The sequence below is a fragment of the Stegodyphus dumicola genome, chromosome 6, assembly GCF_044657685.1.
Source record: "Stegodyphus dumicola isolate Sdum_Otavi_A_Nest chromosome 6, ASM4465768v1".
NCBI lineage: Eukaryota > Metazoa > Arthropoda > Arachnida > Araneae > Eresidae > Stegodyphus > Stegodyphus dumicola.
In genome coordinates, this window is record NC_140773.1 from 38,175,115 (window position 1) to 38,191,650 (window position 16,536).

Below are 16,536 nucleotides of genomic sequence, written 5' to 3' on the forward strand. Positions count from 1 at the left end.
GCCCGCCACCCCTCTCCAGCTAATACGGTTGATGAAGCGTGGCATAGGCTTGAGTCAGCATGGAATGAGGTGCCCGTTTCTGTCATCTAAGCTCATTTCGACTCCCTGCCCAACCGGGTAAGGGCCGTTTTAGCTGCCAAGGTTGGCAGCTATTTCTACTAATTTCGCACTCCTGTAAACCCCCAAAGTGCTTACAAATTTAATCATTTTTTCTTCATGCCATACACTTTAAGTACAATAAATATCTTTTTTTCTGCATTTGGTTTCCTCCATGGTGTTCCAATTATAATGGCCATCCGTGTACTTTAAACATAGTGATTTTAGACTGGACACGTGCACCTTCGATGACAATACACGATAGTGCAATAATTAAAAATACCATCTCTCCTTCTATGCACTTGCGAGGCTGGGTTCAAAATACAAACAGAAACAATGCTTTCTTGACTGAAATTTTGCGTTCAACCAGCATTTAAGAATCTAGCATCGAAATAACAAACAGATCATGTTACAACAGCAAATATCAACTTACTTATGTGACCGTAGGCCATGGAAAAAGGGTTTCTGAGCAAAAGCCCTATCAATGTCTACTAAACTTTTAGAAAAACATACCGTAAAAATAGTTTTTAAGAGTCCGTGTGTATGAGTCTTTAAAGGCGAGATAGTAAATTTCACTAAAGATCCAGTAACACTTCAAATAAAAACAACTATTATATCAGTTATATCGAAATAAAGGTTGTGGCGATAACAATAAGTGAGGACATTGATATAATTTATAGTATCTCTGAAGAGAGAAGTAGTCGATTGTAAAGGAGGAATCCTTCACGTTGGTCGAAGTTCAAGTGAATGAGTGATGTGAGTTTACGAGGAAGGAATTAATTCATTATTATTCAGTCATGAACGTCACTGCGCGAAGGCGCCAAATTATTAAAGCTCTTGAATTTAAGATGATAAATGAAATGGCGGAGGTTGCTCATTTTTCAAGTGATGTTGCCGAAGGATATACTGTCAAACTCACTAAGACCTATGAGACCTCGCCTTCTGAAGGTTTTGATGATAACTCTATTTCTTCGGCAGACAACTCCGACAAAGAGAAGGACTCCAAACACGAACTCTCTTCACACAGTGAGGAACGTTGGGAACAGTCAAAGAACACTGCTAAACAGTTGGGTATGCCAGATATGAGCACTCCAGTAGAGCTGCGAAATTCATTTTGCTCATTACTTGAAGAAAATTGTTTCCGGAAGGAGCGATTGTTCTTGCCGCCCTGATTGGAAGTAAAAGACGAATCTTTCAATCAGAAACTCCCGTCTTCCTTCCACGATCTGATGTTAAGTAGCTGTAAAATAAATAATTTTCTTTTAAAATAACAACATTCCTAATTTTCAAAACTGCATTTTGAAACTTGGGAAAATCTCAAGATAGTGCAGTCCAGCCAAATCTCTTTTTCTGACAATTTATTAATTGCTTCCTCTATAGAATGTTAGCAGCTAAATGTTTTTACTATTACGCATTTCTACATGAACAGATTCAAACATATTGTTTGTAAAAATTTGAGATTTCAAGATAAGAAGACCTTCTTTAAACGAAAAACATAGTCGTATTTATGTTAAAAGTGGAAAAGGAAAATGCCTTTGTAGGTAGCCTTCGCAGGAAACCCGAGTCGAACTATCATTGCTCAGCGGTCTTATCCTCTCAGCTCCTAGAGGATATATTGACAGTTAGTCAATTTTAGGTGAATTTCATGTTTTTAAATAATTTGCGGATGTTCACCTACATATTTTATGTGGAAGGACCGCGGCATTTTTATTCTTGGAGCGCGTTTCAATATATAGTTTTGTTAAACTTCAATGTGCTATCGAGGTACTTGTCACAATACTAGCTTTATCTCATATTTCAATCAGTTTCTGTTTTCGAGCATCTTACGTCATTGTGCTTTTTGTAAGCTTCAGCATGCAAGCACGGTATTTGTTAAGGTGCTTATAATTTATTTCCTCTTTTCATTAATTTCTATATTTGAACTTTTTCTTTTCTATGAGTTTGTTTTCCGTACAAGAAAGTATTATTTTAAATAATTTCAATGCTGCCTCTCGCGTTTTTAAGTGCTGCTCAAAATGTAAGTATAAATCTTAAAAAAAAAAAAAAATTAATGTGATCGTGGGGGGAAAATTACTAAAAATTTATTTATTAGAAAAGGAAAAAATATTATCAAAATTAAAATATTTAATTTATTCTGCTATTCCTTTTTCTTCGTAGATCATCTTGGTTCTTTAAATAGAAGAAGCATATTTATTTATTTATTTTTGGAAAATACATCAATAAAAAGCAAAAATAAGAAATTAAATATATGTGCGTCATTTATTAATCCTTTAACAACAGATATAAAATATTTAGAAAGAAAATATGCAAAATGCTTTTCCTTTACACATTTAACTCCTTTTAACGAGCACATGAAACATAAATGCTTGAAAAAATTAATTTATAATGCATTATAGTTTTTCTGCTGCAAAGCAATATATGCTGTCATGCTTTTGATAAATTCCACATTCATGGGGATAATGTAATTTGAAAGTGATATTTCCAAAGCCTGCTTCTTTTAGAGCGCGCACAATATCCTGCACATTATGATGAAGGAATGGAAACCATTTCTCGCCTACTTTCCACCCTCCTGCATTCTCGAGTCCTGCAGCAATCAGTCCTCCTCCTTTTCTAAGCAGCTTATTGATTCCCTTTAGAGCTGTAAGGAAATGGTGAGAATCTGGACACGCAGGTTCTAGTGTGAACATTGTTATAACTAAATCATAAGGCGGTTGAGTTTCTGGGGAAATTAATTCCTCCATCTTCAGAATCTCATTTGAAAGGAGGTCACATGAAACAACGCATTTCACAGATTTTCGAATTCTTGATTCAAGTGCATTTCTACCTTTCTCCAGTTCACTAGGAAGGAAAGAAACATCGTTTAATAAAATAATTTGGGTATTTGCCAAACATTATAGGAGAAACGTAAAATTAAAATTTGCATAGAAGAAAAAATATATCTGATTGTACTACTTTGTAAATTGTAACTTAGTACAAAATATAATGCAGACTATTAGTCTAGTTATATTATGCTTATGCCAGAGCACATAAGTGATATCCAAGTTACAGAAGTGATTCTTCCATGAACTACTTTCTGGGAGAAAGTGGGTCATGGTGCACTACTGGAAATCCATGAAAAAGGCTTCATGGGACCAATATTTTTGCTTCTATTTCAACACGAGTCGAAGTACAAGAGTTCGACGATCTCATCTGTTTGTGTGCTGTTGATCTGAGAATCAATAAATCTGCATTTAATTGACTGCTTTTGATCTGCATTTGTTGTATTTAAATTGCAGTGTTTATGAAAAGCAAGAGTCAGAGCACTTACATGAGACGAAATTCCAACTTGAATATGAAGTTACAACATTACAATTGTATTTTGAACATTGCATTGTATTTTACCAGATAATTTTGGTTTGAATTAGACATCACATTTATATGTTTAAAATACCGTATGAGCAAATGACAGCAATTAAAATTTACAGAAGGTATTTTTGGGCGTTTTCATGCTGCCAAAAACGCAAACAAGATCAATTTAAGATTATAGAAAGAGTCTAATTAAGATTATAGAAAAAGTCTACTTAAGATTTGTCTTTCGAATTACAAATATCACCTTAAAGAAAATTTGGTGCGTGTTAAGTTGTGGTGTTTTGAAGATATCGGTGACTATAAATAATTTTCAAATGTCAGCCAACTGGAAACTGCGGCACTTGTGAAAACGTGTACTACGAGATTACACTATATGTTACGAAAGGACAGCATTTTATTTGTCAAGTGGTTAAGCGAAGGTCTTAAGAGCTATATGTTTATTGAAAGTACCTTTTCGACAATTCTTTCCATGAAAGGTTAGGCAATTCTTAATCAGTGGGTGACTTCGTAACTTCTAATCTGTTTCCTCGATCTTGAATGATGTATCGTTAAGCACTTACTATCGTATTCCTTGTGATTTTCCTATCTGGTGGAGACCTAAAAATAGTCCGAGATATCTAATTACATGAAGTAGATCTCCAGTAAGAAAGTGAAGAAGACAGGTTTATCGAAACTCTTAGAACAAATTCGTCGAATAATGTTATGTAAGCGTTTAAAGCTTTTATTTCTGTTATTGCAACTCCAGTAATTCCTGAAACTATAAGAGAGATTTTTATGTAAAAGGTATTATGTCGACATCATATTATGTCGATTTCACTTAAACTATATATGTGTAACTACATACGAACCTTAGCAGATAGCCCTTAGGATAATGCCTTTTCTGTAATTAAATTTACCAACCAAGTTATAAATGTCATTATAGAATTAAATTGATTGCAGAGAAAGCATGTGTTAAGCGCTGAGAAAAAGTTCGATACTAGGAATATATGGATATTATAGAAAAATTATACTAATTGCATCATATGCTCACTGCTGTTGTTATTGATGTCAGGTTAGGAGATATTAGACTTCTTGAAGCCGAGGTATAATTAGACTACATTTAACTATTTGTATCTTACGGAACCTTGTTTTCTGAAAATATGTGACTAATTTTTATAAATAATGTCTGTTTTGTAATAAAAATGAAACAGTTACAAGTTCTTCACAAAACCATTCATTTTCTGAATTTGCGTACAACTTTCTCTTTGTCTTCGTAATTCATTTGTCAGTTTAAACATTCAGGGAATCAAATAAGGAGTTGTTAGGTACCTTCCTAATATAACTTTACTGCTTGTGGTGATAACCAGCTATTGACTATCATTTCCACTTCTACAGACACATCAGTAGTTTTCTTTTCTCGATCCTCAAATCTCCCGTTTTCTTGAATTTTGGTCTCCACCAAATCGTCAGTAATTACAGAGGGTTGAATAGAGTGTTTTTTTTTTTTTTTTTTTTTTTTTTTCAGTAAAATTTTTTCGACCTTGTTTAAAAAATATCACCCATGCTTACGCTTAAAAGGTGTTCACAAACAGAAATTGTTTAAAAAATAACTTATGGATCATATGGCCTTGTTTAAAAAATAACTTATTCTTTCTGGAAATCCTTTTAATGGATCAACATTGTTTTTCTTAATTCTCCATCTTCATCCTAAATGGATCTAAACTGAACTGAGTATATTCGGCAATTACATGCCTCGACATGACACGCGTTACTGCAACAAAACTGAAACAAGACAATTATTATACGTCTCAATATAGCATTCTTTTCTTCCTGTTAACTGGAAATCATGCCAGCATACTGCATTTGGGATTTTTGATATTTAGCTATAGAATCCTGCCCTTTAACGAGCATCCCTTCTTGTAAAGTAATGTTACTGAAATATAATTAAATAAATAAAACCTTTTAAGAGAAATATTAGCAAATATATTCTAACTCTCTCTCTGTACGGTGAGCCTAAAAATTTGATGTGTACACTACATGACTTCCTTGTACGGAATATTAAATTATACACATTTTTTCTTGCATTTCGTTTAAACTTATTGGATTGAATTAAACCTACTTCGCCGACAGCGCATAAACCACAATAGAATAAATGCATTCTCTAACATTCACAATATTTGTTTATCATACCGACACTCTGGCGCTAGATTCACTTAACAGTATTATATTTCGTTCATATTATAACTCAGAATGCACAAAATTTATATCATTTAAAGAATTATCTAATCGTTGCCACATGTTCTATTCAAATATTATAATAAATCTAGAACGATGTCTAAAAGAAATTAAGCAAACAAAACAAAAACGAAACAGTTTTTCACAGACGATTGAGTATTTCTCATTCAATTAATTCAGTTCTCATTTCGCGCCAAGGCAAAAAGACATAAAAACTCAAAATATCTGTATTAAAAATTACGAAGTAAATCTTAAACACTTGTTTCCTCGAAAACATTCCAGCATGATTTAATTCATAATAATAAATGAAGGCGTTATCTTTGTTCTTGCGAAGCTACGTTTCTGTAGATTGGCAACAAATCCACTATCCTGCTGCTTCAAATGTAAACAAGCAATGGCCGCCATCAAAAAAATTATTAGGCTTAGCGGCACTTAAATAACTTTAAAATTGTTGATAATTCTAAAAATATTGCATACAGATTTACTAAAGGCATACAAACCTTAACCGGAAGATAAAAACAACATAATTCAATCATTTTTATTATAGTATTTTAGTTAGATGTATAAAAGAATTTAAACAACAACAACAAAAAAAAGTTTTTCACAGACGATTCAGTAGACAATTTTAATTCACAATAATAAATGAAGGCGTAATTTTCCTTATAGCGAAGCTTACTGTCTCTAACTTGGTAACAAATCCACTATTCTGCTGTTTCAAATGTAAACAAACATGTCGGCCATGGTATTTAAAAATTAGGCTTACTCGCACTTAAACAGGTTTTAAATTGTTGATAATTCTACAAATATTGCTTACAGATTTCCTAAAAACCTTAAGCGGAAGATAAGAACAACATAATTCAATCACTTTTAAAGCAAAAAATGCACAATTTACAAACATATAAGAGTAAAGAAACTGAGATTACTGAGCCGGGTAACAGAGTGGATGTATAATATAAATATATTTATATACGTTTGGCGCCGCCGATTGCAACCAAAATACGAGGTGCACATCTACATGTTATAATAGTCCTAAATACAAAATTTCAACGTTCTGAAGCTACTCGTTTTTGAGTTATGCGAGATACGTACGTACAGACGCCACGAAAAATTCTCTTCAGAATTCATTTTAAAGCAGTTTTATAATTTTTTTGAAGGGAATTCTTTTATTCTGTCCTTACGTACAGATATCACGCAAATACATCGTTAAATTGCATTCGAAAGCGGTCAAAATGGATATTTTCGTTGAAATATGCTGCCTGAAACTTTTCACGATTACAGTTCTTCTTGTTTACTTCGTACAAGGAAGTAAACAAATACTTTTTTTTTTTTTTTTTTTCTTCATTTTTCTTTCGTTGTACCCAAAGACATATTACTTGTTGCCTAACTGAGCAAAGTGAAAAAGCAAAAATTCATATAAAGATACGTCTTCCTTTCGCACATCGAACTCGAAAGTTTTGAAAATCTAGAGAAATTTTACTCTTTTTTGACAATGCTTTATAATTACTAAACTCACTACTCTACTATCGATATGCAATTGTTCCTAATGCGAATTTTGGGGCATGAGGAACACGAATAAAGTTTAAAAACTGTAATCCCAAATTATTCATTGACTGCGCAAAAGCTCAAAAAACACAACTTTTTTGTAAAATTAGTTGTAATATTCCGTAATTTCATATAATTTTACTTTTTACTTCCTTGTACGAAGTAAAAAGGAAGTATTGTAATCGCGGAAAATTTCAGGTCTCATTTTTCAACGAAAATATTCTTTTTGACCGCTATTGAATGCAATTTAACGATGTTTTTGTGTGACATCTGTACGTAAGGACAGAATAAAGGGCACTTCTCCCCAAAAAAATTATAAAACTGATTTAAAATTAATTCTGAAGAGAGTTTTCGTGGCGTCTGTACGAACATATGTACGTACGTATCTTGCATAACTCAAAAACGACTAGCCTCAGAATTTGTGGAATTTGTTGAACTTTGTTCTCAGTGGATTTGTTGAAATTTTGTATGTAGGACTGCTTTAACATGTAGATGTGCACCTCGGATTTTGGTTGCAATCGCCACACCAAAAGTATATAAATATATGTATATATGTATATATATATATATATCCACTCTGTTACTCGGCTCAGTGGGCTTAGTTTCTTTATTCTTATATGTTTGTAAATTGTGCATTTTTTGCTTTAAAAGTGATTGAATTATAGTGTTCTTATCTTCCGCTTAAGGTTTTTATGCCTTTAGGAAATCTGCAAGGAATATTTGTAGAATTATCAACAATTTAAAATCTGTTTAAGTGCGGCTAAGCTTAATTTTTAAATACCATGGCAGACATATTTGTTTACATTTGAAACAACAGAATAGTGGATTTTTTGCCAATCTAGAGAAACTAAGCTTTGCAACAAGAAAGATAACGCCTTCATTTCTTATTGCGAATTAAAGCATGCTTAATCCACTCTGGAATTTTTTCGAGGAAATAAGTGTAAGATTTACTTCGTAATTTTTAATATAGATATTTTGAGTTTTTATGTGTTTTTGCCTTGTCGCGAAGTGAAAATTGAATTTATTGAATTAACTGAATGAGAAATATTGAATCGTGTGTGAAAAACTGATTCTTTTTTTTTTTTTTTTTTGTTGTTGTTTGTTTAATTTCTTTTATACATCTAACTAATGTACTATAATAAATTTAGATTTATTATATTATTTGAATAGAACATGTGGCAACGATTAGATAATTCTTAAGATGATATAAATTTTGTGCATTCTGAGTTACAAAATGAATGAAATGTAACGCTGTTAAGTGAACATAGCGCCAGAGTGTTGTTATGAGTAAACAAATATGTTGAATTTTAAAGAGTGCATTTATTCTGCTGTGTTTTATGAGCTGTCGACGAAGTATATTTAATTCAATCCAATAAGCTTAAATGAATTGCAAGAAAAATGCGTATAATTAAATATTTCGTACAAGGAAGTCATGTGGTGTAGACATGTGAGATTTTCATTTTTAGTAAACAAACGGTGAATATATTTATCGTTTTCATTTTTGTTATTCAAAAGAGGACACTTTAAAGCTGGTTCTTTTTTGGATAATTCTGCCATAGTATATATTGATAGGATGGTCATCCTAATCAAGTCGTCTCTTACATCACCGCTACACATCATTTTAGATGCTTTGGTCAAAGGTTTGACACATCGTTCTACAGATGAGTATGACAAGGGTAGGTTTGAAAATCCAGTTGTAGTGAAGTGCCAGTCGTTAATAGATTTTTGATGGCTCATTTCAAGGAAAGCAAAAAATCTGTGGCAAAATCATCCAAGTGAATAGCTGACGAATTACAGTTTATTGAAATATAGGAGACATATAGCCTACTCAGTGTGTAATTCGAACTAGTTGGGTATAACATCACTCTTCAAACCAGAGACACACGATGAGGTCCAAGGTCCTATCACTCATGAAACACGGCCCTTTCTACATAATGTTTGATAAATATAGTAACCATTCAAAAAAGCATTGTAGTGAAAATTACGAAAAATGGCTATTTTTTTGTTTCGATTGTAGTTGGCTGAATAATTATTTAAAAAATGACGAAACGCATCAAATTTTCATCATTTTTCATAACTTTGAGGGTGGTGCGCGGAAACTATAATTCTATTCGAATTACGTTTTCCCCATTTTGCTTAGCTAGATGATAGACAGCTTTTTCGGGATAAAATGATAGAAAAATAAAAATAAAACTGTTTGTTTATCATACCCTAATATTATACATATATATAAATGAAAAGTTAAATTTTATACGTGCAGATACCTTTAGCTAATTTTAAAATAACGTAATCAAGCGCTAAATAGCTTAAATTAAACTTTAAATTACATAAATCAATAAACTTACTAAACCTTTACCAAAGGAAAGGTCAGACCTCGAACACTTCAGTAGGTCATATTTATAAAATCCAATGAACGTTTCTGTGCCCTATAAATGTTCCAAAATATTCTTTTAAAATTATTTAAAAAGTTTTTGCAGCACTCACAGAAGCCACTCCAGCGCTTATGGATTTTATATTAATAAATTTGAGCTAATCCAGAGTAAAACAGAACCACCTGGGCAAAACCGCTTAGATATGTAAAGTAAACTTTAAATTGGCAACATCCCCTTAATTCTTCATTTTAGTTTATTTTTTTCCTCTTTCTATCCTATAAATAGTTTTTTTTTTTTTTTTTTTTTTTTTTTTTTTACAAATGGCGGGCACTTGCCTATAACGGCATTGGCCACTACAAAGGCCAATAATGGTGGCCATTTTATTCTGGAGGCACCTAATAGGCGGCCACATCTACCATCCTATGAAGGGACAGGCAATTTTACATCTATGCCTTCTCCGGGATTCGAACTCGGGCCCTTTGATATCGCAGTCAGTCGCCCCTAACCACTATACCGTCCGAGTCCTAGAAATAGTAATAGCCTACAATTACTTATCAGATAATGAATGCCTTCGTAGAGGATTTTCTAACATGCAGAATACCCCGTAAAATCATCAATGCAGCCAGCCTTTTCGCGAAGCTTGGACCCGGGTTGGGCTAATAGGTTTGTCTTACGGTGGTGGCACTTCATAGCGATTGCCTTAATAACAAATGTAAAGCAACTATTCCTTTGCTTTACATTTGTTACATTTACTTTTGTTTACTATTTGCTGTATAAACGTTTGTGCATCAAAATATTGTAATTCGAGACAAATTTTAAACATGTTCTTTCTACTGTAAGGGAAACACAGGAGCACATATTGAAAAATTTAATTTAAGATACAAAATGTAATTTTTCTATCAGAACTGTTGGAATATGGAATACTGCAAAATGAAAATGTACAAAAAACTGCGATATTGAAATTAGACAAACTGAAGAAGTGCTGCTTGTATGGTTGCCTGAAGAATTGTCATGCATATAGATCATCAGATTTCGGTGCATTCTAAAAATTTGGCTACTTCAGCTTAAGATGGTTGCGTTAATACATAAGTATCAATCTTACCACAGGTAAGCAATAATTTTATCTAGACAGAAATAAAAATAAAGGAAATCGGAAATATATGAGGATACAAGAATTGTAGCGCCCTTCCCCACCTTTTTTTTTTTTTGGTTTGCAGGAGAACTAATCTAATGACCATTGTCTGTTTTCTGCCTAACGTCATGTTATTCTGTATTCTGTACTATAAAAGATCCAAAAAATTTGAACTAAAAATGACGAAATGAGATTTTAAAATAAATATTTCATTTGGTTTTCTAAAAGTATTAGCCCAGCAAGGCTTGTTTGGAATTTTGCGTCGAAAACTTTAAATGTCCATTTCACTTTTCAAATTGTTACCACCACCTGTGTTATATCGAAAGAAATTAAATAATGAAGAATCTGCATAAATGTATTCATGTTTCTCACATTTTCTCTCATCAAATTTTGAATAACTTAATCCTCCACCGAATATGGGCATCTGGAAGCCCTAATTTGAAATTTGTTTCACTATGGATTTCATATTTTGTAACACTTTAACGAATTTTTATTAATATAATCAACGATTTCAAAGCGAGCACTGGCAACACTGTCCGAAAAATAAATCTGTCTCCAGCGCGCGAGACTGTGTATCGGAAATTCTAAAATATGCTCATTGTAAAATTATATTGCGATATTGCTGTTGAATTGAATTTTATGATTTATGTGCCAAGAACATGATATTTAATAAATAAAGGCAACACACAAAACGTTAAAAAAACGCCCGTTCAGTGTAACGTAGAATCTGAAAGCTTTCAGATTTTTTTAAATCAAACTGATCTATGAAAATTATTTTTAGAATTCAAAGCATCTTAAACTGATTCAAAGTCTATATGACGAAGGTTATACATATTTTGTAAAGTTTGTACTTACCTTCCATATCCTTCAAGTTTAGCGATGATGTTAAGGAGTGGACTGAAGTCAAGATTTATATCACTTTTATGCCAGCGCTTGAGTATTTCTCGACTGTTTTTCGTAAACTCACTTTGGACAATATTTTCATAGTAAAAACTAGCAGATGCGATATTGTGAATGGTGGTTGCACTACCTATTTCGAGGAGCTTTGAACCTTCGAATTTTTCTGAAATTACAGGAATAAAATATTTAATCCAAAATAGGTTAAGATATATTTAGACATTCTGAAAACTCATATGTAATCAGTATGAAGCTCAAATCGGGAATAAATAAAAATATAAGTCTACAATACGGTGACATATATGAGACACTATAATATGAGACCAACATGGTGACAGTAGAAGAAAACTGGAGCCTGAAAACTTAAGATTTACAGTCAAGGCATCTTGAAGATTTAGAAACTTAAAAGAATTTTAAAAAAAATATAGGGAAAAAATTAGAAAATGTAAAAGAAGCATTTAAAAAATTTTAATTTATAGAAATTTAAGATTTAAAAATGCATTCTGTATTTCGGTATACACATTTAACACCCGAAGGAATTTTAAGCTAAAATATTATTATATGGAATATTAAGTTACGCTTTTGTGTTGAGGGAGTTGAAATGATTATTTAGCGTACTTAGTACAAGTACATATTACAGACAAAAATTTACTTTTACACTTCTTAACCACATACAACAGCAATTATCTTTTTAATTACTTAATAATAAGGAACAAATCGCCTTGAAGTAAAGTTTCTAATATTTTTATAATAACGTTAAGGAGATCTAGATTTCTTACTTGATTTTAGTACTTCTTGTACGAAAGCTAAGTAGAATTCGAAAAAGCGTTCTGCTGAAGGAAGTAAATCTTTTAGCTCTTCATTATATTCTTCACCTTTAAAATTTTCCGTATATACTTCCTTAGCATTTTCATCTACATAATCCATCTCTTATTACAGTTTGAAAATGCGAAAGAGTTATCTACGAGTGCTCTCGCTTTGTAAACAGTCCCCCGGCTAATTGAAAACTGTTTTGTCATTCAAGTTACCTCTTCAGAAGCAAATAAATTATCTACCTAAGTTCTTCGAATTAACGGAATCTTGGGAGAACTTTGAAATTGAAATCTCGAATGTTATTGGCTTAAGAAAAATGATAAAAAAAACCTAAATAATCAATATACTTAAAAACATAATAAGCTGGTATTTTGAAATGCAGAAGATATGAGAAAAGGGACTTATCGGAGAAACGTAATCAGATGACCGTTAAAAATCCTTGCACGTGGACTGAAAAAAAATGCATAATGTTTAGCGAATTTTAAAAACAGATATATTTATAAATTTACATAGTTTTTTTTTTTTACTTTAACTTAATTTTTAATTTTTTAATTAAGAAATTCTTTTTCCGTGAAATATCAGAAACATTCGAAGAGTACATAAGCAGATCTTGAATTTTTATTACTTCGACAAAGTATAACAAACAGCAAAATGACAATATCTTGAGTATAACAAAAATTTTAATAATAATTTTTTCTCTTAAAAGTTTTGAAATCAGTAAGCAATTTCAAACTCAAATTTCAGTTGGTAAAATAAGGTACTAAGAAATTCTTCCCTTCCCTTGAGAATTGTATCTTTGCAGCATAATTTTAATAGCAATTCAAAATACTACAACAACTGAAAATCAACACTAGAAAATTAGCTCACCCCGTAGAATAGTAACAGGACTGTAAGAGCAAAACTTTTGTAATGTAAGCATATTACTATCCAGTTTGTATGTACCTGATAAAAATAATATTGTAAAGCAGTTTAAATGATATTGAAAATCCAGTCAATGTGTAAATGAATTACAAGTTTACTTTGATTATCTCAGTAAAAGTATTATAAATATGAATTCAGATAATGTTTAAATGTACACATAGCTGTCATGAATTTATGTAACTATCATATAACTTGTACAAGACTTGTACTTGTAGAACTTGTACAAGACAATGTTTGTAATCAACATATCTATGATTATACACAGGCCTTGTATGCCCATGTAATATTTATATTTTTACACGGAGGCAATATTCGCTTCTGCCAGGAAGACTTTTACAAGTTAGGTCAGTGGTTATTTCAGGCGGCGCTCAGTTGGTAAAATATAAATTATGTTAAAATTTCAGTAAAAAAAGGCACTGAAGTAGAGGTAAAGGCATTAAATATTTGATTCGACTTTTCATTTTACACACAAACAGAGACTTCTAGAAAACGTTATTACTTGGAAAAATAAAACTTGGACTAAGGTAGGTTATGTTATTTCAAATATGCCCATGGATGCCATTTGCCAAGCCCATAAGGGCTATCTGCATAAGGAAGAGAAATTCCTTCGTGGAGGACATATTAACTCGTGAAGGACTTGTTAGTTAGTTAGGATCTTTACCTTTACTACAAAGTCTAAAGCCATCACTTAAATTCAAGAATGTAATATAATTATGTTTGTGAAAACAAAGTTTAAATATTTTAAATTTAGAATTATATCTCACCAAGAAACATTATAAGGTATTTCTCCCGCCTTCCTAATGTGCCTTCGTGGTGCAGTGCTTCTGCATACTGGGCCGGTATTCCAGAGGTCCGTAGTTCGATTCCAGGCGAAGGCGGATGCTAATTTTTCATCTTGTTTGCTTCCAAAAAATCCTAATGTCTCTACAGTGGCCCAGACTAAAAGGGTATTGTATGAGGATTCTCCCCACCCAGGATTTGGCGATTGGGTTCTCTAAAAACCCCAATCGCCCTTTAAAAGGGGAGTATTTAAAGTATTTCTCCCGCCTTCCTCGCGTGCCTTCGTAGTGTAGTGGTTCTGCACGCTGCGCTGGTGTTCCAGAGGTCCATGGTTCGATTCCCGGCGAAGGCGGTTGCTAATTTTTCATCTTGCTTGCTTCCAAAAAACAATCCTAATATCTCTACAACATTATCCATAAAATATTTGAATTTAATGTTTTTATGAACATATACAATGAGATTTGGAAACATTTAAAATAAAAGCAGTGTAATGTTGTCATTGTTATTTACGCTCATGTCCATAAATTAAGGATAATTCGGAGTCACGCAGAAATCGAACTCTAAAATAAATATATCACCTGTAAAATCACTACACACATCTTCAAGAATCATATGCAAATTTCGGGAAGTAACAAGATGACACCGATGGTACGTCACAATGACGAGAGTGTAAGAGAGCGATATATAAGGAATACAGGCAAAGAAGTAAAATTGTTCGCAGGCGCTTTATAAGCATTTCATTGCAATAACCAAATAGTTATGACACAAAGGACGTATTTGGATGATTTTTTACGTGGTAGAATTATCGGCCGTCTGGAATGTGGGCGTACACAACTGGAATATCAGACGAACTTGGAATTGCCCAGAGCATCATCTCCAGGCTTTGGCAACGATTCCAAGATGATGGTAATGTGAGTAGACGTTACAGCACAGGTCTCCCCAGAGTTACAACGCCGAATGAGGACCAGTATTTGGCAGTTACTGCCAAAAGAAACAGACGGAGCACAGCCTCAGACCTGTCTCGTCAGCTCTTTTCAGCCATTAGTACGACAATTTCAAGGCAGACCGTGTACAGACGCTTAGGGCAGATTGGTCTATATGCTCGTAGACCTGTCAAATGCGTTCCACTTACTGCAACTCACTGTCGCCTGCGGTCAGCCTGGAGTAGAGAGCATGCATTGTGGACACCGGAACAGTGAGCTTGTGTGATGTTTTCCGACGAGTCCAGGTTTAGCTTGCGATCTGATTCTCGCCGGACTTTCATATGGAGAGCTCCAGGTACCCGTTACCACCAAGAAAACATCATTGTACGACACCGTTATTGTGTTGCAGGAGTGCTCGTTTGGGGTGGAATTATTCTGATTTCCAGAACTGACCTGCATGTTCAAATTGGAACCATGACAAGCCAAATCTATCGGGACGTCATTCTGGAACAACATGTACGCTTGTTTCTTGGCGCCATGGGCGCACAGTTTGTGTTTATGGATGACAACGCCCGTCCTCACCGTGCAAACATCGTAAGCGAATGCCTTCAATCGGAAGATATCACCCATATGGATTGACCAGCATTCTCACCGGACTTGATTCCAGTACAACACGTGTGGGACATGCTTGGCCGACAAGTTGCAGCCCCTCATCCTCCTCCTACATGTCTACCGGAACTTCGGAGAGCATTGCTTTTTGAGTGGTGTAATATCCCCCAAAATCAGATCGCTAATTTGATACTCAGCATGCCTAGGCGTTGTACGGACTGTATTGCATCGTCTGAGAGACATACAATGTATTAACAATCATACCAACCATGTAATATTGGTTTCTTTAAATAGGTGTTTTTTGTAATTTGCTCCAGGGAGAAAAAATCGCTAATTTTTTTAATATTTTCAAACATATAGCATCTTTTTTTGCTCTTTACCTTTTGTTTAATAAATAAGCTTTACAAATAAATCAGATTTGTTTTGCTTCTAACTCTTCCTTTGCCTGATTTTGCATTATCCTTAATTTATGGACATGAGTGTATAAATTTAAATTGAAATCACGAAAACATATCCATAAAATTATGCATCATTAATGTGAAAAAATGGTATTATTTATGAATTCTATTTATTCAAAATCAAGTATTTACAAAAGATAAAATGCTGCCCTTGAGAAAAAAGATGTAGTTAAATTTTCTTTTTACATTCATGAAGTTTTAATGTGATATTTTCGTTTTCACGTACAATGAAAATTGCTTTGATATCCTGCATTGGTAGCATATATGCGCAGTTCTTATTTTATTGTATTTTCCATTTTAGCATCGTACACGAAAATTTCATTTCTTTCTTAACCATAAACATCTAAGAGAAGTGAGCATGTAGAGCATTTTGTAGTCTTATGTTTTTCCACGTCTTCGGAAAGTTGCAGAAAACATTTCTCCGAAGAATT

At 33.1% G+C, this 16,536-nt stretch overlaps 1 protein-coding gene across 2 annotated transcripts; it reads right to left on the reverse strand.

The window, feature by feature from the left end:
- Positions 1 to 2,329: 2,329 nt before the first annotated feature.
- Positions 2,330 to 12,657, reverse strand: LOC118195269 (indolethylamine N-methyltransferase-like). Of its 2 annotated transcripts, XR_015041596.1 has the most exons (4): positions 12,381 to 12,657; positions 11,560 to 11,767; positions 3,895 to 4,041; positions 2,799 to 2,934 (listed from the first exon to the last, which is right to left on the reverse strand). XR_015041596.1 is itself a non-coding variant. In XM_035366537.2 (3 exons), exons 1-3 carry the CDS (start codon positions 12,526 to 12,528, stop codon positions 2,487 to 2,489), a joined length of 804 nt encoding a protein of 267 aa, XP_035222428.1. In that variant the 5' UTR covers positions 12,529 to 12,642; the 3' UTR covers positions 2,330 to 2,486. The 2 variants fall into 2 exon arrangements, 1 of the variants encoding a protein (XP_035222428.1); XM_035366537.2 differs by lacking the exon at positions 3,895 to 4,041 and having other exon boundaries at positions 2,330 to 2,934; positions 12,381 to 12,642.
- Positions 12,658 to 16,536: the final 3,879 nt, after the last annotated feature.